General features: G+C 36.4%; 1 protein-coding gene across 18 annotated transcripts in view; it reads left to right on the top strand.

Moving 5' to 3' along the window:
- The window catches only part of REV1 (REV1 DNA directed polymerase), an 89,489-nt gene that overhangs the window by 34,635 nt on the left and 27,970 nt on the right, over positions 1–26,884 (top strand). For 6 of the 18 annotated variants that reach the window (XM_024241961.3, XM_024241959.3, XM_063713274.1 and 3 more), the window contains 6 exons: positions 6,053–6,221; positions 13,099–13,251; positions 16,262–16,971; positions 19,685–19,792; positions 21,172–21,288; positions 25,696–25,804. In XM_024241961.3, coding sequence (XP_024097729.1) covers positions 6,053–6,221; positions 13,099–13,251; positions 16,262–16,971; positions 19,685–19,792; positions 21,172–21,288; positions 25,696–25,804 — 1,366 coding nt within the window. 18 annotated transcript variants of the gene reach the window in all.

Raw genomic sequence — 26,884 nt, 5'->3', positions numbered from 1 at the left:
GAGTGTATCCGTGGCTTTTAGTTGATTGTGGTGACTTTGTTGGTAAGTCCGAGGTAGTTAGGGGTGAGAAGAGTCAAGACAGTAGTATCGCTGCTGCAGAAACTGAGGGACAGGAGCCCAAAGACAGAAGGGTATGCACAGTAAGTTTTCTCTGTTTCCTCATCAATAAGTTATCTTTTCTAATTCATAAGATTGTGAAACTCAAATGAAATAATGAAGATGTTGCCATGGTAGGAGCAAAGGAGGTATAAGCAGCCATTCACCTCACTTCTTTCTGTGATGTGTATAGCACAGCCAACAATTAATTAAGTTCTTTGGATATGCAGGATGAAATGGCGTATATAGTAAATGTTTTCTCAATAGAGATCTAGCTAGGAAAGCTTTTGTGCAAGATTTTAAAATTTTGTTTATAGAATTTGTTTTAACCAGATGAGCAAAACTTTCTATAAGCTGGGCCTACAGACGTGAAAGTGGTCTTCATATGGCTGTTTTGATGTTATATGGTGGCATTTGCTCTTGTGACATTTTACTTGTAGAGCTTTAGGTCTAAATGTGGGCTAAATTGTGGTCCTTGTATATGGCTTTTATTTTTACTGTGCTTTCAATTGTCTGTCACTATGTCTGGTTTTAGTTAAACCTCAAATTTAGTTGCATATAGAATGTTCTACAAAATGAAACTAATAGTAGGAGTATTGTGAAATTTTATTTATTTATTTATTTCAGATAAGCTCTGTTGCCCAGGCTAGAGTGCAGTGGACTGATCATAGCTCACTGCAGCCCCAAACTCCTGAGCTCAAGGAATCTTCCTGCCTCAGCCTCCTGAGTAGCTGGGACTAGAGGTGTGTGCCACCATACCTGACTAATTTTGGGGTTTTTTTTTTTTTTTTGAGCTGGAGTTTCACTCTTGTTGCCCAGGCTGGAGTGCAATGGCAGGATCTCGGCTCACTGCAACCTCTGCCACCTGGGTTCCAGTGGTTCTCCTGCCTCAGCCTCCCAAGTACTAGAGTTACAGGCGCATGCCACCACATCCAGATAATTTTGTATTTTTAGTAGTGACGGGGTTTCTCCATGTTGGTCAGACTTGGTCTTGAACTCCGACCTCAGAGAATCCACCCGCTATGGCCTACCAAAGTGCTGGGATTACAGGTGTGACCCACCGTGCTCAGCCTTTTCTGTTTGTTTTTGTTTTTGTTTTTTTGTGGATTTTTTTTTTTAAAGACGGATCTTGCTGTGTTGCCTAGGTTGGTCTCAAACTCATGGCCTCAAATGATCCTCCTGCCTCAGCCTCCCAAATCTTTCAAATTACAAGCATGAACCAGGAGGTCGAGGTTACAGTGAGCTATGATAGAGCCATTGCAGTCTAGCCTGGGTGACAGAGCCAGACCCTGTCTCTAAATAAAAAATAAAAATGCAAAGAACAATGAAGAGAAAAGCACTCACTCTGACATTTCAAAACAGTGACATGGATTGTAAAAATTTGGAGGATAGAATTTCCCTGAATCTAGTTTTGTTTTGTTTTGATTTTTTTTTTTGAGACAGAGCCTCAAAAAAAAAAAAAAAAAGATTGATGATTTAAAAGTTGTTTTATCTGAAGTTTTATGTGCTTTACAAATGTAGCCACGGTAAGTGTGCATTACTTTTTTTTTTTTTTTTTGAGATGGAGTCTCGCTCTGTCGCCCAGGCTGGAGTGCAGTGGCATGATCTTGGCTCACTGCAACCTCCGCCTCCCGGGTTCAAAGGATTCTCCTGCCTCAGCCTCCTGAGTAGCTGGGACTACAGGCACGTGTTACCACGCCCAGCTGATTTTTGTATTTTTAGTAAGGACGGGGTTTCATCATGTTGGCCAGGCTGGTCTCGAACTCCTGACCTTGTGATCCGCCTGCCTCGGCCTCCCACAGTGTTAGGATTACAAGTGTGAGCCGCCGTACCCGGCCTGTTTTGATTTTTTTATTTTCTGTTTATTCTTTGCCAGTACATCAAGGACATTCTTGAAGGAGTATATACTGAAGGGTGGGCAACAAGAGAAGGATTTGTAGGAGGGATTATGAATTGCAAAATTTAATGTTTTGTGTGAATAGAGAGCAGCTTTAGCTCTAGAGCTCCTTCTTGCTTCCTGGTTTGGGGTAAGAAATGGTAAAAATAATACTGATAATATTGTTAAGAGTTGACACATAATTCTTTTTTTTTTTTTTTTTTTTTTTTGAGACAGTCTTGCTCTGTTGCCAGGCTGGAGTGCAGTGGCACGATCTCGGCTCATTGCAACCTCCGCCTCCCAGGTTCAGGCGATTTTCCTGCCTCAGCCTCCCAAGTAGCTGGGACTACAGGCACGTGCCACCATGCCCAGCTAATTTTTGTATTTTTAGTAGAGATGGGGTTTCACCGTGTTGGCCAGGATGGTCTCGATCTCTTGATCTCGTAATCCCTCCGCCTTGGCCTCCCAGGCAGGGTGCTGGGAGGTGCTGGGATTACAGGTGTGAGCCACTGCACCTGGCCACATAATTTTTACTATATGCAAGATACTTTTCTCAGTAATTTATAATTTTTAGCTCTTAATTCCCACAGAAGTCCTTTGAGACACTTTTATTATCCCCAGTTTACATGTGAGGAAACTGAGGTTCTGAGAAGTTAAATAACTTGCCTGAAATCCACGTAACTAGCAAATGATGGAGCCAGGATTTGACCTTAGTCATTCCTGCTTTGGAGTCTGTCCTCTTAATACATTATATGGCATCTTTAACTTGTGAGTGAGTGAATAAGTGTTTTGAAATTTTAAGTATTTATACCACTTGTACTCCACTTTTGCTGGAGGGTGGATTCTAGGCAGGAGTCTGTGATGCATTGAGGATGTTAATGAATTTAGCAAATACTCACTGAGCACCTGCTTTATGTCAGGGATATGAAAGTGCTTGACAGACAAGGTTCCTGCCTTCAAAGAGCATATGTTCCACAGGGGAATCTGACAGTAAACAAGTAAACAAACAGACATGGTAATTTCAGATTATCAGTGCTATGGAGAAAGTTAACTGTTACAGTACATTGCAGAGATGGGTTCTGTAGGCAGTGTGTCACTCAGTGTTTAATGTCATATAGCTTTCATGATGTTGGATATTATCTCCCCTTTTTTTTTTTTCTTTTCCTTTTTTTTTTTTTTTTAGACAGGCTCTAGCTCTGTCAACCAGGCTGGAGTGCAGTGGTGCAATCTCAGCTTACTACAAATTCTGCCTCTCTGGCTCAAGGTGTCCACTTCAGACTTCCTAGTAGCTGGGACTACAGGCACACACCACCACACCTGGTTAATTTTCTTCCATATTTTGTAGGGACAGGGTCTCACTTTGTTGCCCAGGCTGGTCTTCAATTCCTGAGCTCAAGCAATCTGCCCGCCTTGGCTTCCCAAAGTGCTGGAATTACAGGTGTGAGCCACTGTGCTTGGCTCCCAATTTTTTTTCTAATTAACCCCACATCTGCTGAATTAAAGGAGAGTGTTAAATACAAAAATGAATTTATTATGCAAATCTGCAGTTATCGTGTATGTTCTTTTGGACTTGTAATAAGGGAGTATGTTCTAGTATTGAAGAAATAGAACCAGAGAGAAATACTGCTGTAAAAATTTAAAAAAAAAATTCAAAATAGGGTAGCTTCCAGCGACCATGCATGCCAAGAGTTAGCATGCCAGCCTGTTGGGCCTGACAAAGTGGTCCCTGGCTGCTGTCCATAGTGCACTATTGGCAGGTCTGTTTTTGTTGAAACTTTGGGCCACCATGTGCCAGCCTGTGTATATTGTCTTCTGTCTTTTTTTTCGTAGAGTCTAGGGCAGGATCCTGAGGTCATATACATTACTCGAAAGGAGTTCTAGTGTGATCATAGTTTATAATAATAGCAGTTTTCATATTGAGTGCCCTCTACATGCCAGACTAATTTCATTGTAACAGCTTTGTTTATGGAGAAAGAGGAGAAAGCCTAAAGAAGTTAAACAACTTCTCCAAAGTCACACAACTCAGGAGTGTGAAAGCTAAGATTAAACTCAGATCGGTCTTATTCCATAGTTTATGTGATCTTGCCTTTTAACTAGATTGGTTTTCATGCTTCACTTCACACTGAAGAATATGTAAGAGCTTTCAGAAGTGAACTTCAAAGAGCCCTCTTAACTTCATCGAGTAGAAGGGCAATGTATTTTCCAGTTCCAAATTTCTGGAGTAATTAGTTTTCAAAGAGCAGCTAGTAGACGGGTGAGTACTTTATGAGTATGTATATGGAAAGTTAATATGTTCTTTTTTATTCAGTAAAGGACAGCCATTTTCTATTTAAGTCATTACATAGAATTAGTTTAGGAAAGTTACAGATTAACTTGCAAATTAATTTTTTAGATTTCTGTGATTTCATTGGATTTGGTGCCCATATTAATGCATTCTAATGTAGCCTTTAATTTGATACTTCTCACTGTTATTTTATAAGATCAGCCAGGTTCTTTAATGTTAGAGAAAGAAACTGAACGGTAGATTCCTGACTGGCTAGCTGTTTAATTTCTACCGTTTCACATTAAATCACTCTGATGCTGTAGTTCAGTTTTTAACTTAACCTTAACCCTGAAAACTTCCATTATTAATTTTGAATTCATTTTGTTTAAAAGGATGCTTTTAAATCTCTTTGTATGACACTGCCCAGTTTGGTAGCTGCTAGTAACATGCATTAAGCACTTGAAATATGGCTATTCTAAATTGAGATGTGTTATAAATGTAAAATACCTACTGGATTCCAGAGATTTAAGAAGAAAAAAGAAAATAAATATCTCAGATTTTTTCTGTTGATTACATGTTGAAATAATATTTTGGATATATTGGGTTAAATAAAATTAATTTCACCTTTTCACTGTTTTTAATGAGGTTACTAGAAAATTTTTATTTATGTGACTTGCATCATATTTTCTACTGAATAGTGCTAATATTTGTAATCAGTAATGTCAAATTCTGTGCTGTAAAATTTAGACAAACCTGGTATGTCTGTATGTTCTGTTAGTTTTTTATCTTCTAGAAACTAAAGCTCACCTAATTATTGTCATAATGAAAATGTTTATTTAAATACTTGGACCTATATTGCTTGGGATTAAGCCTGGGATGAGCCACATGTGGAAACTCCCCCTGGGTACAGCTGTTGTTAGGGGAGGTGTGAGTTAGAGCATTCATTAGGATGATAGGTGAAAGAAAGAGAACAGTGATGATTAATGTGATGCTAGTAATGCAGGTCATAATATGACTTTAGTGAATCAGACATTTCTTCTTAGGGGGAAGCATAAGTCACATTGTATCTTTAAGATATTTTCTTAAAATATTTCCAATATTTAAGACATTTAAGATATTTTCTGTAGTTTTATTAAGAATAAATCATTTGAAACAAAATTGAAAAAAATTGGTGTTTCTTGGTTTGCAATCCTTTTTGTTTTGCTGGACTTTATTTTTTGGCCTTAATGAAATTTCATATTAGGGAACTGGATAATATTTAACTATTTGATTAAGCTTTAAGATATTTTCTTAAATAAAAATTATAAAGCTTTCTAGAAGTAAAATCTACTAATAAGCCCTACAGTAAGTCTCCTTTATAGTAAATATGAGTAACTATTACTTATCTGACTCCTCTTGTATACTCTGGAGGAGTTGAAGGATTAGTCTTTGTAAAATGATTCATAAATGGGTTTGTAGTTGTTAATTTTTAAAAACATAGTATCAAGGTCATATGCTAAGTATAGTAAAAAATGTAAAAATATTTGTTCTGTTATTAGTATTTGATTCATTACTTGAGGTCCCTATTTGCTCTGCTAGGCACTTCTTAGATGTTTTTGTATTAGTTGGCTGTCTGGCAGCCAGGGAAGGAGGATGTACTAAAGCAACATAGCTTTCTCACTTTGTGATTTACCTCCCAGCTTTGTTTACTCGCAACACAGCCAAGGAGAAGGTGAACCAATGACATTCTTAAAGTTGACCTATTTAAGGAGTTATTCGCTAGGGTTCTACTTTCTTACACATAAGACTCTTAATATATTTTAATATAAATTTTGCAGATCCTTCTGCTGAGGAATTGAGAAAACTAATGATGTTGCATGGAGGTCAATACCATGTATATTATTCCAGATCTAAAACAACACATATTATTGCCACAAATCTTCCCAATGCCAAAATTAAAGAATTAAAGGGGGAAAAAGTAATTCGACCAGAATGGATTGTGGAAAGGTAAGTTTAATTTATTAAATTTAATTAATAAGTTTTTAAAATTAGAATACTTTTTATTTATTTATTTTTTTGAGATAGGGTCTCGCTTTGTCGCCCAGGCTAGAGTGCAGTGGCATGATCATGGCTCACTGCAGCCTCAACCTCCCAGGCTCAAGCAGCCCTCCCATCTCAGCTTCCAGAGTAGCTGGGACTACAGGCATGCGCCACCACACCTGGCTGATTTTTTGTAAAGATGGGTTTCACCATGTTGCCCAGACTGGTCTCAAACTCAAGCAGTCCTCCAGCCTTGGCCTCCCAAAGTGCTGGGACTACAACCACTGTGCATGGCCTTTTTATTTCTTTTATAAAATTGTAACTAATGTATTGCCTCCTAATTGACAGGGTGAAAAATAATGTCTTAAACAACACTACCCTTTAAGCTCATGTTGATAATACTATTATAGCCTAGGATTTGGCATCCTAATAAAAGTAGCATGTTAATGTTTTTGCCAGGAATTAGGGGTGATGACTCAGGAAAGTGTCAGGAAGCAGTTATGGGAGAAGGTGGACCAAGCATGTTATTCAACAAATATATGTGCACCTCTTAAAGACTAGGCAGTGTTCTGTGTTCTTGGGAAATAACAATGAACAAAGCAAAGATCCCTTCATTACCTCATGGAGTTTATATTCTGTTGGGAGAGAAAGAATGAGTAATGTATGAGTAAATTATACCATGTTGTCTATCACATAGGTTTTTAGCATGATAATACATCAAGATAATGTGGAACTAGAGTGCTAGGAGTAGGGGAAAAGGAGGGAGTACAGTGGCAGTATTATTTACTGTTTTTTAATGATTATATTGTGGTTTCTCTGCTGTTGGTTTGGAAATGATAAGTTGTAAATCAGTGGTGGCCATTCATATTGACTTCCTAAGTTTAACTATGTTATCTGAAACCTTGGAGATGAGCCAAAACTTAAGAGGTTTATATTTTTAAATGACATGAGGTATACAATACATATGAGCAATTGCTGATTTATAAAAGATAGAAGTAAAATATTAAAATAATAATTTTATGTATGGATAGATTATAATCAGTATATGAGAGATTGCTTATCTTTTTAAGTCGGTTGCTGAATTTTTTTTCTAGTTCTTGCTTTTACTAATTATAACACCCTCCATTAACTGTTCCACAAATTAAGTATTAACTCAGTTCCTTTGTATAGTGTATTTAGCTGCATAAATTCACGGAGAAGCAGCATGGTGGAAAAGACTGCGCCTGGGCTCTGGAGACATACTTGGCTTCACATCCAAACTCGGCAGTTCAGTATCCATATAACCTGGTATAATTTTAGAAACTTTATGTTTGGCCGGGCGTGGTGGCTCATGCCTGTAATCCCAGCACTTTGGGAGGCCTAGGCGGGCAGATACCAGCTTGGCCAACGTGGTGAAACCCCGTCTGTACTAAAAATACAATTAGCTGGGAGTGGTGGCTTGTGCCTGTAATCCCAGTTACTTGGGAGGCTGAGGCAGGAGCATCGCTTGAACCCAGGAGATGGGAGGCTCCAGTGAGCTGAGATGGCACCACTGCACTAGCCTGGGCAACAGAGAAAGACTCCGTCTCAGGAAAAAGAAAAAAAAAAAAACTTTATGCAGTCACTCAGAACCTTGTTTCCTCATTTGTGAAAGAAGGCTAATATCTGCCTGCTGTGGTTATGTGAGAAATAAAAATCATTTGTCCATACAACCTGGCACAGTGCCTAGCATGTTGTAGAGGTCTAATATATAAGAAGCTAGTTACTATTTTATTTTTATTCTGTAACATTAGCAATTATTAGAAAATTCCAAAAATTCAAAAGTACATTACTATCTCTAGAAAGTCAAATATATTGCAGTAGCTCACGCCTGTAATCCCAGCACTTTGGGAGGCCAAGGCAGGCATATCACAAGGTCAAGAGATTGAGACCATCCTGGCCAACTTGGTGAAACCCTGTCTCTACTAAAAATACAAAATTAGCTGGGCATGGTGGCGCGCACCTGTAGTCCCAGCTACCCGGGAGGCTGAGGCAGGAGAATTGCTTGAACCTGGGAGGCAGAGGTTGCAGTGAGCCAAAGGTTACAATGATCTGAGATCGCGCCACTGCACTCCAGCCTGGTGACAAAGCGAGACTGTCTCAAAAAAAAAAAGGAAGTCAAATAAATAACATTTTACATATTAAGGATTTTTTAAACCTGGAGGGATAAAGTCAAAGGCTCATCCCTATAACATCCCACTGATTCCTTCCTTTGCACTGTGGTCTTATGACCTAGCCACTGTCTATCAATGGTATTGATTAAAATGTATATTGATTAAAATGGCTTTTAGGTATGTGTCTCTTTAAAGGACTTGTTCTTAGTATATGAAGTTGGATCACTCAGAGTTGAGCTGTGTTATCACTAGAGCTAGAGTTTTTATCTGGGGGCAATAGTTAGGCTTTGGAGGGAATGGGGGATTTCTGTGGACAGGAGGAGAGTTGAGGGGAAAGGGATCTTGCTGGGGGGATTTGATTTACTTAGCAAATGGTGTTTTCCGGCCAGGTGCGATAGCTCACGCCTGTAATCCCACCACTTTGGGAGGCTGAGGTGGGTGGATCACGAGGTCAGGAGTTCAAGACCAGCCTGGCCAATATGGTGAAAGCCTGTCTCTACTAAAAATACAAAAATTAGCCAGGTATGATGTTGGGTGCCTGTAATCCCAGCTACTCGGGAGGCTGAGGCAGGAGAATTGCTTGAACCTGGGAGGTGGAGGTTGCAGTGAGCCGAGATCACGCCACTACACTCCAGCCTGGGTGGTAGAGCGAGACTCTGTCTCAAAAAAAAGATAAAGAAAAGAAAATGCTGTTTTCCATTACAGTTGGTTGTTTTGCATGTGTTCTTTTTGCCAAATGCACCTAGGGAGATAATAAGATAGAAAAAGCAACTTAGATAGATAGTTAAAATTCACTTTAATGGATTTTATCTTAGTCTGGACTGAGGTTTAATCATTTGTCTTTAAATAATTAAGAGTGACTTTGGACAGCATGATGATATATCCTATGGGCCTCATTTTGTATTTGAGGAGACAGGGCCAGTGGGGTTCACTGACTTGCCCAAGAACAGAGTAGGTTTTAGAGTCCAGGTGTTCTGAATCCTGTTTGTGTCCTCTTTTACCATTTAATTAAGCTTGTTATAGATGGCCCATGTGGAAATGGATCAGTGTTAGCATATGTCTTAAATGCCAGAAGCCCATTATGTCATTGTAACATGGAATCCTTTTGGTTAAATCATGGCACTGTTTTTATTCACACTCTAATCCCTGGTTGATCTCTTCTTAGCTGTGTTTTAATGAGATTTTATGATACTTAAAAATTTTAACATGTATTAGCTATTTAATAAATGATACATACTCTTCTGAATAATTAGTTTTTGTTTTTATTCAAGCAGTTTGAAAAGGAACTGCCACTTCTAAGTATGTGGGGTGTTGCTTTAATTTTAGTTCCCTGATGTCTGTATGTCAGTAGATCTGAGTTAATGTAGGCATGATTATAGGGCCCTGACTTTGAAGAGGCAAGGGAATCCTTTCATGAGGAGCCTGTGTACATTAAAGTATGAAATTATTTTACTAAAACCTTTGTTTTGTAAATCTCACACTTGTACGTAGTGTATTAAAAGTAATGGTTTAAAAAATTTTTGTCACAGTCTTTGTCTTGAGACAATTTTACATTGAAATTTGAAATGTGGAATAGATAAGAAGCTGCTATGACATACCCCACTGGCCCATCAAGCCTGAGGAGTGTTATGGAGCATAATTTAAAAATATTGTCCTAAGTTAACTACAGATTGTTCTTGTTTTTGTTGTTCTTGATTTTGTGTTGATCCTTGTAGATTGAGAACCTTGTAGCGTGGGTTTTTTATATTTGTATATCCTGTGATTACATGGTCACATAGAACTGTTGGGAATTGAGACAGAATGAATGATAATTTATTGTTCTGGTTCATGCCAGCTCAATGGGATCTACTAGTAGGACTTTCAGTTTATCTTTTCTTTCTAAACTCCCAAACCATTTACATTTGTCATGTGCTTACATATGAGTCAAAACTTTGGTTTCTAATTACATTCAGTGTAAATATTAGAGTGCTTATGCAATTCATTTAAATAAAAGTTGATTGCAATTTTGTCTCTCATGAGTTTTTTGCCATTCCTTGTGTTTTTTTTTTTTGTTCTGCCTAAACACAGAGGCTGTAGGACAAAGCAAGAGTAAGACTTCCCAAAATAGATGAATATTTCACTTGCTATGACTATGTTTTGATTCGTTGTATAGAATGTAAACTCTTTCATATATATATCAGAATATAGTTTCAATGTACATGAAAAAACTCAGTATATAAGGAAACCGTGTAATATTATCTTTTGGATAAAGATGGATTTTTTTATTATCCTCTCCTTTTGGATTTGAAAGAATAGTAGAAAATGTCAGTACAGTTCCTTTGCGCTTAGAACAAGAGGGGAAATTAGTAAATGTGAGAAATTCATCCCAGAGAGATTTTTAAAAAGGTCTTATACAAATATGCTTTCAGATAATGTTTCTGTCTGTATAGATAGATAAATGGGTAAGCAGGGGTAATTAGGAGTATACAACTGATAGATAGTGGTTTAGGCTTCAAATTATAACTGACATTACTTCACTAACATTACTGTAGTGCATTGGGTTTTAATTCTTTTTACTGAGTATCTCTGAGGATATCTGATTTGAGACTTGCAGTAAATTGGCTGTCTAATTTTGTAGCAGTCTCCATGGACTGACTTATGTAAGCCTAAGAATTCTGTGGGTGGCCACATGGCTCTTGTTAGGAGTTGGATAAGGCCTGACACCCTTGTATATGATCAGTGCTGACCATAGAGAGTACCTGTAGAGTCTGCATCACTCCAGCATGCTGTCAGTAGGGCAGGAAAAGCAAGAATGATAATAGGGCATTTTGTTCCCTGCACTTTGGTTTTACCTGAGATGTGCAGCTGGCACAGTGGGTGTGGTTTCACTCTCTACTTTTCTCTTAGTTACAGCTATCTATGATAAAGGATGGAAAGCTAAGGTTAGGATTTTATTTCAGGTATTAAGTAGCTGTACTTCTTTTGGCGGGGGAAGCAAGTGAGTTTGATATACATAATACCACAGAACAAAGATTTATAGTTAGGCAGTTGAGACCAACTATTAAAGGAAGAAAAGGGCTGGGCGCGGTGGCTCACGCCTGTAATCCCAGCACTTTGGGAGGCGGAGGCAGGTGGATCACGAGGTCGGGAGATCGAGACCATCCTGGCTAACATGGTGAAACCCCGTCTCTACTAAAAAATACAAAAAATTAGCCGGGCGTGGTGACAGGTGCCTGTAGTCCCAGCTACTCGGGAAGCTGAGGCAGGAGAATGGCATGAAGCTGAGATCGCGCCACTGCACTCCAGCCTGGGTGACAGAACGAGACTCCGTCTCAAAAAAAAGGAAGAAAAGTTGGTTTGAGGAAGAATAAAGTAAAAAATAGTCGAATTTTAGGGTTTCGATTCTAATATTTGAATGTAACCTGAAATTTTGAATGTATTTGAATGTATTTTGAATATAACCTGAATTTTGGTAAAACATTTAGCCTGGTCATAAATCCATTTGGTTACATGTCTTGCGACTAGTATAGTATGTTTTTTACCATCATAATTTAATAGTTATAGCATTTGATATAGTTTAAGGTACTTTAGGTAGAATTGTTAAATATATATTGACATAATTATGTAAATGACATAACTCTGTATCATATATAGTTCCATTTTTAGAATCCGTTAGTATGTTTTCCTGTATTCCAAGTTGTTGACTCAGTTATTTTAAATTAGTATTCTGTAAGCCAGTTCAGTCATTTCTTAAATGATTATTTTTTAAAAAGTTTTGTGAGGCACCATTTAAGAAAATGAAAATGTCAAGTCTTGGATTTATGAGACAATAAGAAACGTATTTTTATCATGTTATTTATCAGTTTTTTTCTAAATAACTAAAGGATGATTCCTTGGTATATATTTTAGATTTAAAATCCAGAGGTTGTTTTGAAATATTTTCTAATATTAAAGGAGCTTGTTTTGAAATTTGGATGATAGCATAAGTATATTGATTGGTTATTTTTAAATTTGAAGTGACATGATAATTTTAAAGGTGGAGTAGCCATATATAACTCAGTTTATTAGCAAGAAAATGTCAGTTTAAGATACGGCAATCAAATTAGTTTTAGTTCTGAAGTACAAAAGGAAGCAGACATTTGGGAACTTCAGTTACAGTGCTAGTACCACCTAGTGTTACAACACTGGTGTTCCCCTGGATTTGAGTGGTGATGTGTGATATGCTGTGAGGATGTACATGGTAGTTTTGGCCCTTGTAGAGTTCATATCTTCAAATGGCCTTAGCTCTTAACCATTCTTGTATACATAAAAATAGTATAAATTATTACTCTTGAAGTTGAGATTCTTTATTTTGTCCTATATTTTTATTTTACAGTTTCTGACATGAATTTGGAAATTGAGCATCCTTATTCAGTTTATTTATCCTGGAAAACCTTAATAGATGAGATTTTGATGAAGTCTTGATGATTCTCTGTTAACTGTTGACAGGGTGGTAAATACTAAAGTCATGAGGATTAAAATATTGACTAGTTCAGCTCTGTGCTTGCAGTTTTTCCCAACTCTAAGATCATATTGTATTAGGACCACTAAAACCGAGCAAGAAGGAATAAACTAGGAAAACAGATGACCTGTTGTTGGTGAAATACTGTATCTTTAAGGACATTGATTATTTTTCATGAAGCTCATTTGTCACCAAGTATAGAACTCTAAATTGGTGTTGCTTTTTGTTTCAGCATCAAAGCTGGACGACTTCTCTCCTACATTCCATATCAGCTGTACACCAAGCAGTCCAGTGTGCAGAAAGGTCTCAGCTTTAATCCTATATGCAGACCTGAGGATCCTCTGCCAGGTCCAAGCAATATAGCCAAACAGCTCAACAACAGGGTGTAAGTTTGTCTAGTTGGGGATTACTGCAAAGCTGGGTTTTTTTTTTTTGTTTTTTTTTTTAAGATGGAGTTTTGCTCTTGTTGCCGAGGCTGGAGTGCAATGGTATGATCTCGGTTCATTGCAACCTCTGCCTCCCAGGTTCAAGTGATTCTCCTGCCTCAGCCTCCCGAGTAGGTAGGCTTACAGGCGTGTGCCACCATGCCTGGCTAATTTTTGTATTTTTAGTAGAGACGGGGTTTCACCATCTTGGCCAGGCTGGTCTCGAACTCCTGACCTTGTGATCTACCTTCCTTGGCCTCCCGAAGTGCTGGGGTTACAGGCATGAGCCACCACGCCTGGCCACAAAGCTAGTTTTTAGCAGTGAGCATGGCCCCTGCTCTGTTACAGACAGACAGACAAGCAGATATGAAACCTGGCCATTCACTTATAATAAACATGTTGAAATATGTGTGTATGAGTGTCTTATCTAAAAATGAATTATTTTTATGATGATGATTTCATAAATGTAGGTAAGTTTTTACAATCATACTAGTTTCTCACCTTAAACTAGTGGATCTTAATTGTTAATAAATTTTTTCATGGATTTTCATGAAAGTAATTATTTCCTCACAAGTAATTTGCTGTATTGCTTTCTCAAAAACGGAACTAACTGCACCAGCTATATTTTTGTTGTGTTCCATGCATAGAAAGACAATGAAAATGTTAACATTTCTGGGTTATTTTTGAAAAATTCAAAATTCATAACATTCTAAATATGTAAATATATAAATGGAAGTTTAGTTGGTGACACTTGGTTATAGAATTGAGAGTGAATCTAGACTTTATTCCATGTGGCTGCTTTTTTTTTTTTTAATATTGGTTTAAGCTTTTAATTGCAACCCTGGATAAATTGGTTTCACAATTAATTGGTGGGTTGCCTTACCTTGTGTGTCAGGTGGTTCATTATGGTTAGCCTTCTCTTTATTTATTAAATTGCTTGCTTTGGGAGTTGGATATATTTTTTTTCGAAAAGACCAGGAGTCTAATTAATCTGAGAGGATCCAGTATCACTGCCTTCTGTAATTTTTGTTGTCATTTGTTAATTTAACTTGTACTCACAAACATATTCAAATATTTTTCATGTTTCCTATAGCTTTTAATTTTTTTATTGTGCTATCAAGGTATATAGCAAATAATACCAGAAAACCTTTTCACAGAATACATAGCTTTAGCTTTCTTTTTTTACCTACATTAATAAAAGTAGAAAATAGATATGTTTTTTCAAAATCTTCTTTGTGACACTTTTAGGAAGAAATTACCTATTAGATTTTACTTCTTAATACATTTATGCCATTGCCTTAAAAATGTATCTCTACCCGTGATATTTCCAGTACAGCTACTTTGCAAATGTCCATTTGTCTAGGCTGAGAAACTATAGTACAGGAAGAATGTATGTTAACAATGTATTTTCCTGCCAATATATGGCTTTCTATTGCATGTGTTGCTATAATGCATGTAAAGGGTCTGAATGTTTTTGACACAAAACTAGATGTAAGACTTTCTGCCGTACATCACTTTTGTTGTTTTCTGGGGTTTTTTGGGGGGGGGTATATTCAGTACATTTTGTACATTTCTTTGAAATGCTCGTCTGTGACTTCTTGCTCCCTTGCATTCTGTTTATCTCAAGAGGCTGACTTTCTCTGCATGTGACAAATTAGGTTTTCTTTTTTTCTTCTTTTAGTCATATCTACTTTGTCTTTTTCCCCTTCACTGGCATGATCATCTGTGAGCATGGCATCTACTGAGTTGCCTGTCACATTCCATGTGATGTTCAGCCAGAGCCTGAGCTAACCCAGAAATGGATTATCATCCAGCTTGTGGGACTTTTTTGTGTAGTGAGGCTTTCATTACTAATAAACCAAGTTGGTATTAGGATGAGGGGCTTTAGGTGGAACCTGATAATACTGTGGTAATTTCACCTGTGGCTTACTACTCTGTAGGGTAGCCCTTCATCTGGAGCCTGCGCTGTAATTGAATTAATGCTATGGACATTTGGACGTTTCTAAGTAGAATGAATTACTGCTTTGTAATTCAGGTTTTTGTTTTTGTTACTTAGATGATTCTCCTGAATGCATTTCTAAACAAACGTCTAGAGGAGCCAAGATGTGACTTTAGCATAACATTTGTCATAGGTTCTGCATTTATAAAGCTGTCATCAGGAAACTTGGTCCAGATTGCTTTGTATCACCCTGGCATCTAAATATGCATTTCTTAGAAATGAAGTGCAATTTTCCTTGTCAGTAAGGCAAGCGTCCGTATTTTTCTAGGTGTAAATTTTACTGAATTACCCCCACACATTGACATGGCTTTACTTTTTGTCTATTTGTGCAACAATTAGCTCATTAATAGGTTAGTCAATATAGTCAGTTTTTTTCCTGCTGAAACCAACTGGTTTCGTATTGGATTTAATGTGTTGAATAGTACCTTTCATAAAAACTAAAACTAGGAATGAGAATTCAATTAAGGTTTTTAAATCCATTTTTATGAAAGTTATTTGTAGTATATTAATTCAGCAGATATTTATTGACCATGTAGTAAATGTCAAGCACTGTGCTTCAGAACTGGGTATTTAGAGCTTATAGATTCCAATTAATTTTTTATGGGAAAAATAACTGAAAAGTTTTTTGGGTTTTTTTTCAGCCATGAGAAATATTCTATTTTATTTCTTCTTTGGGACTATCTGAAGTGAAAATAAAAAACAAAAAACACCTAAAGGGCTGTTAATATTCTAGAATTTTTCTAGTTATCTTGCTGCTTTTGCAAAGAATGATCTTTCGTCAAATCAGAATATAAAGTTTGTGGTTTAATTTTCAGGGTTTTTTTTTTCATTGTCAATATTCAATATAAGAATTTTCTGTTCTTAAAGGGGGAAATACCAAACTGTGTACCACTAAGAAAATGATGAAATGAAAAAATTGTTTTAACCTAAAAGTCAGACATTATTAACTTAAAAATTTTTTCCTACTTTAGAAATCACATCGTTAAGAAGATTGAAACAGAAAATGAAGTCAAAGTCAATGGCATGAACAGTTGGAATGAAGAAGATGAAAATAATGATTTTAGTTTTGTGGATCTGGAGCAGACCTCTCCGGGAAGGAAACAGAATGGAATTCCGCATCCCAGAGGCAGCACTGCCATTTTTAATGGACACACTCCTAGCTCTAATGGTGCCTTAAAGACACAGGATTGCTTGGTGCCCATGGTCAACAGTGTTGCCAGCAGGCTTTCTCCAGCCTCTTCCCAGGAGGAGGATAAGGCTGAGAAGAGCAGCACTGATTTCAGAGACTGCACTCTGCAGCAGTTGCAGCAAAGCACCAGAAACACAGACGCTTTGCGGAATCCACACAGAACTAATTCTTTCTCATTATCACCTTTGCACAGTAACACTAAAATCAATGGTGCTCACCACTCCACTGTTCAGGGGCCTTCAAGCACAAAAAGCACTTCTTCAGTATCTACTTTTAGCAAGGCAGCACCTTCAGTGCCATCCAAACCTTCAGACTGCAATTTTATTTCAAACTTCTATTCTCATTCAAGACTGCATCACATATCAATGTGGAAGTGTGAATTGACTGAGTTTGTCAATACCCTACAGAGACAAAGTAATGGTATCTTTCCAGGAAGGGAAAAGTTAAAAAAAATGAAAACAGGCAGGTCTGCACTTGTTGTAACTGACACAGGTAGATACTTACTAAAATTGTTTTCTTAAGAAACAGTCATGCTTGATGATTTTGCTCTTATGCTATTATTGGTATTTCTGGTCAATATGAAGTTCTCATAATATAAAAGTCTCTAAGTATGTCAAGTCATGTAAGCTACAGTAAGCATAACATGATAGAAAGCTAATTTATTAAAATATTTTTAAAACAATTAGATATAATTGTGGCTGACTGAAAATTTTCAGAGAATTTAAACAGTAAGATGGTTGGGATTCTGAGCATTCGTTCCTCACGTAGACCTTATCAGTTGGTGAAGTTTTGAACTGTGTTAATATAACATCTATCCAGTGCTTAAACTCCTGTAAGAATGAAATTGGTTTGATAAGAGTAATTGTTAATTTCTAGAAGCTTGCATCATAATGATTTTTTAATTAATTTTGACATAGAGCTGTTATAATTAACAGTGGTAAACTTTCAGTGAGATTATTTCACATCTAAGTACATTGGTTCATTGTATTTTGTTTTTTAATACTTTTCTTGTCATCAAAAATAAATGCACACACAGTAGCAGACTGTCTTTCTGGGCCAGTCATTATAAATTAGTATCTGGTTTGAAATTTTAGTTCCTTTTACAGATTATAGGATTTTTTTATGGGGAGAGACCTCAGAGATTAATACTATAATTTATAGCTGTGGAAACAGGTATGGAGAGAAGCTCATGGTTCTGTCCTAGAAAGTGATAGAGACTCTATGTGGGGTGTTTTCTGTTATGTTTTATTGAGTTTGATGTATTCCTGTGTGGTTTTAGTCAAAAAATGCTTTTTAGTATTTATGAAATATTTCAGAATAATATAAATACTAGATTATCCTTACATCATGTCTTGGCCTTGTTACCTGAAGGTTATTTAATTCTTAATGCTTCGAAGAACTATGATTAATTAGTTCTATGAATGGGAATAAAATGAGAAATTTTGTTATTGTATGAAAGCATTTGGTAGATACTGGCTTATGCATTCTGTACTACTTGAATGTTTAAAAGTGTTATTTTGAGTTGTTTGCATTGTGTTTATATGATACTTTGAAAAATACTTTTATACAGCAGAATTGTGATTAAGATTATTTCATGAATCATTTCTTGAGATAATATAGAGGGTAGTAAGGAAGTATCTGGCTTTGGAGTTAGATAGTTTAGCATGAATCTAAATCCTTACTCTGCCACTCTTATGCTGCTGGACTATGGGCAAGTTAGTTCACCTCTCTGAGTCTTAGTTTTCTTTGTGAATAGAAGTGATAGATAGTCCACGATGTTTGCCTCATGGGGTTGTGAGCTTAAGAATACATGAGAGTCCACGATGTTTGCCTCATGGGGTTGTGAGCTTAAGAATACATGAGCAGGCTGGGCACAGTGGCTCATGCCTGTAATTCCCACACTTTGGGAGGCCGAGGCAGGAGGATTGCCTGAGCCCAGGAGTTCAAGACCAACCTGGGCAACACAGGGAGACCGTGTCTCTACCAAAAAGAAAAAAAAAAATTAGCTGTGCCTGGTGGCACGCACCTGCGGTCTCAGCTACTTGGGAGGCTGAAGCGGGAGGATTGTTTGAGCCCTAGGGGTTGAGGTTGCAGGTCGCACCACTGCACTCCAGACTGGGCAGCAGAGTGAGACCCTATCTCAAAAAAAAAAAAAAAAAAAAAGTGGGGAGAGAACTAGGTACATGCTATCGCAGTCACAGTTTGGTAAATGGAGTGGTCCAAAACTGTTAGGGGATATCTGTTTTTGGAAGCCTATTATAAAGACTGACCCTCAGTACTAATATTTTTAAGCCTGAGAAAAACTCCTTTATGAGATCAGAACTTTTTACAAGCCCAGGGTTCTTTTTCCAGGATTTGTGTATCTTAGAGGACCAGACGAACAGGCTAAGGGTGAGACTGATAATAGAGGAAAGCTCTGCTTGTGCCTGGATTAGGGTTAAAATGACCCTGATGAATCTGTGTAGCTCAGGATGATTAGAAGCTTTTGTCCTTAGGTGAGGACACTCACCTTTATCTCCTTAAATGTGGTATATGTCATTCAGCTCTGATCTTTAATAGTATTTAATGGCATAAGGATAAAAATGTACAGATTTACGTTTTATGGACTGTTTTTCAAGTACTTAGAACAGCAACATGGTAGTTTAAAGGCTCTGAAATCAGACTGCTTGAGACAGAATCACAGCTCAACCACTTAATAATAGGCTATGTGACTTAAACTTTTAGTCTACAAGATGGAGATGATACCATTACCTACCTCATAGTTGTGAGAATTTAAATAAATACATACATATAAACCTCTTAACGGCAGTGCCTGACACCTACCAAGCACTGGATAATAGTAGTCACTTTTATTGTTGTTATTTAGGCCAGGCGTGTTTGTAGATTACATGGAATAGTGATCATCAAAAAAAGTTTTACTTAGCTTCATGTAACTAAATGTATGCCAACACCTTTGTATTTTTATAAAATAATCAGCACAATGAAATAATTTTAAGATGCACTTTTTGACAAAGTAATTAGAGACTTAATTAAATTTGGCTTCTCTTGAGGTGATAGAAATAATCTGTTCTCAATTCTGGTTTTTTAAAAAGACTCCATTCTGGGTGTAAGCATGTTTTAAATATAATTTCTAAAATTAACTAGACCTGATGTTTTAAATAGTAAAAATTAGCTTGGGGTTTGAATGCTGTCTTTTTCCTTCTAGGAGATATGTCATTATTGAATTCTCCCAGACATCAGAGCTGTATAATGCATGTTGATATGGATTGCTTCTTTGTATCAGTGGGTATACGAAATAGACCAGATCTCAAAGGTCTGTATTCTTGCTTATGTTTTAAGAAAATTGATATATTGTTATAAATATATATTCAAAGAGATTACAAAATCTTTTTAAAAAAAATTCTGATTTTCCTTGGGAAAATTGGTTCTTCCAAATTTTCTATATTCGATTATCAAGGAAGGTATAGGGAAATTAGAATTTTTCTTTCTCCCTATAGAGATCTTCAGGGAAGAATATTCATCTTCAGCTGAAGGATATGTCATCGAAGACTAATGTAGGCAGGATCTGTATTGGGCATTTTCTAAATTTTTATCTGTATTTATTCCTTGTTAATGAATGGAAATTTTATGGTGGCTCTTGTCTTTGAGACTTGGGCCACTATGCTTTCTCTTGAGCAAATAACTTGATTAACTGTCCTGATGCCCATGAACATCCCAACTTTTTGATTGTAGGATAATTTTGCATTATTGAATATTGCTAAAATAAGTCATCTGGACAGTCTTTGTCTTAGTGAAATTGCAGATATTTGTGAACTAGTCAGTACTTTAAAAAGCATACATTCTGGGTTTTTCAGTGTTTACCTCTGTCTGAAAGAGATAACTTAGTGTTTTCTTCTGAGAATCAATTCTTCCCTTAAATAATAAATCACTATGGCACAGAAGTTGCTGTGTTAAAACCAGGACTTTATTTTTGTCATGGGTAGTAGTTCCTCAGCTCTGAAAGGAGTTTTTAGAATGTTAAATAATTGATTTTCATAGAGTAACTTTTTAATGCATTGTTGATTTTATTTTATGTCTTGGTCCTCAAAATAATGCATTAAGTAAATATATATTTATCCCTGCTATTGCTTTACAAATTTATAGTAATCTTGTAACTTAACACGCATACAAAAGGAAATGATACAGGAAAGTAAGTTTATACTAAAGCAAAAATTGAGGGGCTGTATGCTCATGTTTGATAATGTGGTAGGTCAGATTGTGATTCCTATGCATATGTATTTAGTTTCTGTTGCTGTAAAATTGAGAGATAAGTATAGATGTTAACTCTAGAAATACAAAAAAACATATATTTAGTTTTTCTTTCCCCACCACTTAAGTCTGAATCTAGACTCTTGAGTTGCCTGTTTTCTACAATACGAAATCAAACAAAAACCATGGAAGGCTGAGTTGACTGCTGCTTTCAGGTTGAATAAATGTATCAAAATGGTCACAAATAATTGGCTTTTCTGGAGGTGCTAAGAAACTTAAATGACATTTATATGGTGATTGATAATCTTTAAAGTATTAGCTTTAAGGATTAATGTCTAAAGCTAAAGAAAAAGCATGTTTTAAAAATCCTTTGAAAAATTTTTGCTTACATGTTGTTAACATTCCTGCACCACATACAGAAATAATTTAATATTTTCCTCACAGGAAAACCAGTGGCTGTTACAAGTAACAGAGGCACAGGAAGGGCACCTTTACGTCCTGGTGCTAATCCCCAGCTGGAGTGGCAGTATTACCAGAATAAAATCCTGAAAGGCAAAGCAGGTACAAATGAGCTCTCTTTGAAGTCTTAGTGCTCCTGTGGACGGCTTCTGGATTTTGCTATTGGCATGGTTGTTATAGAAATGAGAGCAGAGTTGTAGCCATTCGCTTTTTCATTCAGGGGTTTTAAGGATATCACTGTTAGGTTTTGTTGAATTGGAGGGTGATATTTTCCTGAAGTAGAGAGTGAAGAATATTTTACAAGATATGATTGATTTGCTTTGTATAAATTTAGATTGGGGATAAAAATCATGGGCAGAATTTAAAGAAGCCTCTGTGTATTGTGAGAGTTAATTACTGGTCATTTGGTTATTGTATCACAGTAAGAATGTTGAAGTTTGTGTTACTCAAGATTTGTATGAGGAAGTAGAATAACAAACAGTAGAACTTTTAATTTATTGGAATTAAAAGTAAACACCAGTAATCATTCTCCATATGCTTTAGTGAACCTATTTGTTATGAGAAGTAACCTTGTTGCCTCTCTTGACTTTTTAATTTTGGATATTAATAAGCAAAATCATAAGTTGTACTAGTCATAATACTTATTAAGATTTTCATGTGTCTATTACTTTTTTCCCCTGAGTAAATTCACTGAGAAATGTTTTCTTAGAAATTAAATTTTTTTTGATAACTGACTAGTTTTCTCATGGTTGTTTTGCAAAGCCAAAGGTAATTTTTTAAATTAGTTTCTCAGAAATATATTGCCCAGAAAGTAGTCAGAAGTTAGATATACAGTGAAATGGAAAGCATGCAGTTTATTTTTATTGCAATTATTTCAGTGCCCTTGTCAGTTATAAAACGTTGGGCTTGTCACAGTGACTCCAATGAAATTAAGGCAAAAGGAAAGCCAGCGAACATCTCTGAGGACCTTTTTTGGGATTATAGTCTTTTTGTCGGTTTTGATCATCTGTTTATGTGGTCTTAAGTATGAAATAACATAATTGTAGATACATATTTATGCTTTGTGTGTACATTTATTTCCAAGTTTTATAAAGGTTTTCTTGGTTTTTAAATCTTTTCAGAGATTTTTGAGATTCTAGAATTTTGTGTGTCATGAGTAGGTGTGGAGTAGCTGTTACTGAACTTGTTGAGATTTAGTTGTATTATGGTATAGGTAGTTTCTTAAGTATTGGTAGTATGGTTTTTGTGGTAGGTTGGTTTTTCTTTTTTGTATTTTCTATGTGCTATTAAACAGATGAAATCTTAAGTTCTAGAAAATAAGAAATAAATAGCTTAAGGAAGTACACAATACTTGTCATATATTAGGCATTTATGAAATACTAAAGAATGTCGAAAGAAGAAAAACCACCATGTATATACTTGGAGTAGCATCTTCAGTGCTCAGTCTCTCTGGTAGGTAGTCTTATTACACATGTCCTTTTATCGGCAGCCTACATTTAAAATTTTGAGCTTGACAAGCTCAAATTCCTTAGGAGTAGCAGAGAGCTAGTCCTCTTTTGTCTTTTCTTCTGTTACAAACAATCTTACTATAAATGGTTTATTAACACAGTACTGTCATTGGTTACTTAATTGTCTTCGTCAGTTTAGTCACCTAATTTTTATAACAGTTTAATGACCTTCTATAATCACATCCCCTTCACATCTAAATGTGGGTGGTAAACCAGAAGGTAAATATTAGGAGAAATATTTAAATTTCACTTGCCATTGAAAACTGTCAAAAGGAGATTGTCCCGTCACTAGAAAAAGATGATACAACAGTTTGTATTTTATACTCTTTCTTTAACTTGATGTCATTTACTTTTATATCCTAAGCCTTTTCACGTATTAGGAGCTCACCAGAATATTTGCTACATATAAAATGAATAGATTATCCTTTATTATAAAGCTTGATTACAACTAAGCTTGTGCTCAGAACTTTTTTCAGTGCTTTTGTTCCTCTTTGCTTGTTATTCCATGATCTTTCTTTCTCTGGCTCATTATCAGACATGGCACCAAATATAAAAATATTGAGGATCAGTTTAGGAATTAGAATCTTTGGCTTCTGTGCACTAGCTTTGAAAAAAAAAAAAGATCAGTTCTAATGTTTGGCTTATATGTCTAGACAAAGTATTAGGACAAATAGCATCCTTAGTCCTTTTTGAAACTTTAGTTTCTTAGTTGTCATATCCAAAAACTCTTTAATTAGCCCAGTGCAACCAGGGTATCTCATCCATCCATGACTTCTTTTGGAGGCTGCTTCCTGAGCAGTACTCAGTAGTCACACTTCTCATTGATGATCTCATTGTTTGGAACAATTTATGCTCCAAATTCCATGGTTGGGGCCTTTTACCCCTTCCTGGATTTCCAGGATACAGATGTTTTCTATCCTATCGACAACTTCAGTTTTCATTCTAAAGAACAACAGTTTTAAAAATCGTATTAGTCATAGATTTATTCTCAGCGATTTCTTTTTCACAGACTTGGGTCCTGGCCTCTGATTTCTCCAACCGTTCCTCCACATTCTCCATGTGCCCGTCTAGTTTGTCAAGTTTTGATGAGCAGTTCTCTACTTTGCCCTCCAGTGAGGACAGTGTGTCCCTGCATTTCCCTGAATCTCACATGAAGCAACTCACTCCGCTCGTGGAGGGACCCACGCACTCTGCTGCACTGTGGAACAGGTCAGCCAGCCCAATGGAGAGGAACACGATGGTGCTGCCTCTCAGGCCAGGGCACTGGGGGCGCATGGACCACAGAGACTGTTCTCTCCTCAAGCATAAGTTTTCTGTTATTTTCAAGACAGTATCTTAGATAACTAGCCCTTCAGATACCAAAGTCAGGTAATTCTCCAACTTGTAAGGCATAACTCATGGTTACACCTTGGAAAGACGGTTGTGGCTGTTCAAGCTTCAGCACTCCTTTTTTTGGGGTCTAGTAGCACCCTCTGTTGAAGTGTGATACTGACGGTCCTGAAATTCTTGCAGTTTTTCAGCTTAGATGAATGGACAATTTATATTTAGCCTTTTAAAACCCTCCAGAAACACTGGGTAATCTGCTTGGGATTCTGTCTTTAATTTGTAATAGTATAGCTAGCATACGTTATTCATATGTCAGAAACTAGCTCACATTACACACTCTGCTGTTTTGAAGCAAGTAGGATTTGACCCCGCTGAGATGCCAGTCAGTTTGATTTGCATTTATGCTGTGTATATATGGTTGCCGAAATCCAGAAATGCTTGTGTGGGTTGCATAGTTAGATGAAAGATGCTGATGATTACTGGTCAAACCAGGAAGAGTTGTTTAAGCCCATGAAGCCAGAGACTTTGCCAGTTTTCCTGGAGGTGCATTAACGTGGCTGACTTTTCACAGAACAGTAAGTCTGAAATAAACAAAAGAGAAATGCTGGGTTTGTTAGTTATATATTGTTACAGTGCACTCAAAATAGATTTGTCTGGAATAGCTGAAGTGATATATTTTGGCTTTGTTTTACTAATGGTATTTTTGTTTATAATAGTAGAGATGTGGCTGAGATTGTGGTTTTAGAATGTGATTTTTTTTTTTTTTTTTTTTTACATCATACTCTTCCTGGAACCTAATAGTAGTATCCCAAGAGACCTATGATGAAGTTGTGTTTTAATTTATTTCTCAATTACTAGTGAAGCTAAAGGTGGCAAAGGAAGTAAAGTGGCATGCAGCCAGTAGGCTCTCCAGAGTGTGTGCTTTTGTTTTCTTGTGTGAAGTTGTACATTTGGTTTGGATATTAAGAGATGTTGGTAAGCCACACTAGGCTCCAGTTGTGTTCTCTAAAGCATCGATACTCTGATCACACTTGAATGTTTTTAATTGAACATGCATTATTAAACCAAAATACAATTACCTGTAGTGGGGGATAATGTGACGTGTGTACAAAAGAAAAAGCTTGAATTTAGGATGAAACCTCTTCATGGTTTGTGACCTACTAAATTATTGTTTGATCAGATAGATGGTAAGAATTTCATGTTTGTTGTACACGTTAATTAGCTTTAAGTTTTACAGATCTTTTAGGAAACAGCAAAGAATATTCAGAGAAATTTATATTTTTCATTAACTTTTCCCCGCTGCCGAGAGCTGTACAGTCCTTGTAAGGTTATAGGAGGGAGTTCATCTCCCTGATCACTTCTCATCCATGTCCACCTCCAGGGACTGTGTGTTATAGAATATTTTATATGTATCTTCTGGTGTATTTAAAAAAAAGAAAAAAAACCTCCCAGGACACTTTGAATTTATTATAAGTTTTTATCTGCTGATGAAGAATATAATGGAAGCGAACCATTTTAGAGTTTTCTTTTATTAGATAAGGAGATAATACCAATAGAGATAACTGTATTTGGAATTTACTAAACATTTTTATATGAAAGTAATGGAAAACAAATTTCTTGAAAAAGGGAAAATCAGTTTATAACATATAACCATTAATTTTTTTTATTTTTAAAGCAGATATACCAGATTCGTCATTGTGGGAGAATCCAGATTCTGCACAAGCAGATGGAAGTGATTCTGTTCTGTCAAGGGCTGAAATTGCATCTTGTAGTTATGAGGCCAGGTATGTAGAAGTTGTGTGTTATAGTTCTTAATGAATAATTTGGTTAATTATTTTTATATAATTTTTGGAACTATAATCTTTTGAAGTGGATTCAGACCTGCCAGTCAGGCCAGTGATTTAAACGTTACAGACATGTTATGGGGTTTTAGCCTTAATCATTTCATTTATGCCCCCCACAACCCACCACCAGTGCTAGATAACTTTAAACAAACAGCTTACTAGTTCCCTGATGAGAACCAATAGGTCATGTAGTAGGAACCAAAAGAAATTGGGGATCATCATTTTTACTGTCCTTTGAAGAGTGAAATAAAATAATTAGATTTTTTTTTAATGGAAGAGGACTTTAATATTTATTTACTCTAATCTTTTGTTTTTATTGCTAAGAAAAATATCTTGTAATCCATACTTCCTGATGCTCAGTTTTTTTAGTGTTAAAACCCATTTGCCTATTCAATTATAAGTAAATAATTGAATTATTGGCATTCTTAATATCTCTTCACTTAAAAGTGGTAAGAGTGTTGTCGACTTGTTAGTACCAACTTTTTGTATAGGTCTTTATCTTATAGTGATCTGAAACCATAATTATAATTGACTGTTTCAGTATAGGAAGAAACACACACACACACACACACACACACACACACACACACACATATTCCTCATAATTTAAAAAATCGTTTTCAAATAATTGGAATAGCTGTAAAAGTAGAAGGAGTAATAATTAAAAAGAGAAGTCTTCATTTTTTTTTCCCTGTTAACCAAACACAGACATTTTTACCTGTATAACACAGCAAGCCCTTACACATTGCTGGCAAGTGTTAAAGTATTCAATAATTTCAAAACAAAACGGAGTCTTAGATCAGTTACATCTTTTTTCTTTTTTTTTGAGATGGAGTCTCGCTCTGTTGCCCAGGCTGGAGTGCAGTGGCACCGTCTGGGCTCACTGCAAGCTCCACCTCCCAGGTTCACGCCATTCTCCTACCTCAGCCTCCCGAGTAGCTGGGACTACAGGCGCCCGCCACCACGCCTGGCTGATTTTTTTGTATTTTTTTAGTAGAGGCGGGGTTTCACCGTGTTAGC

The sequence above is a fragment of the Pongo abelii genome, chromosome 12 (genome assembly GCF_028885655.2).
Source record: "Pongo abelii isolate AG06213 chromosome 12, NHGRI_mPonAbe1-v2.0_pri, whole genome shotgun sequence".
Lineage (NCBI taxonomy): Eukaryota > Metazoa > Chordata > Mammalia > Primates > Hominidae > Pongo > Pongo abelii.
Note: the sequence above shows the minus strand (reverse complement) of the source record. Positions and strands in the feature narration are given on the sequence as shown.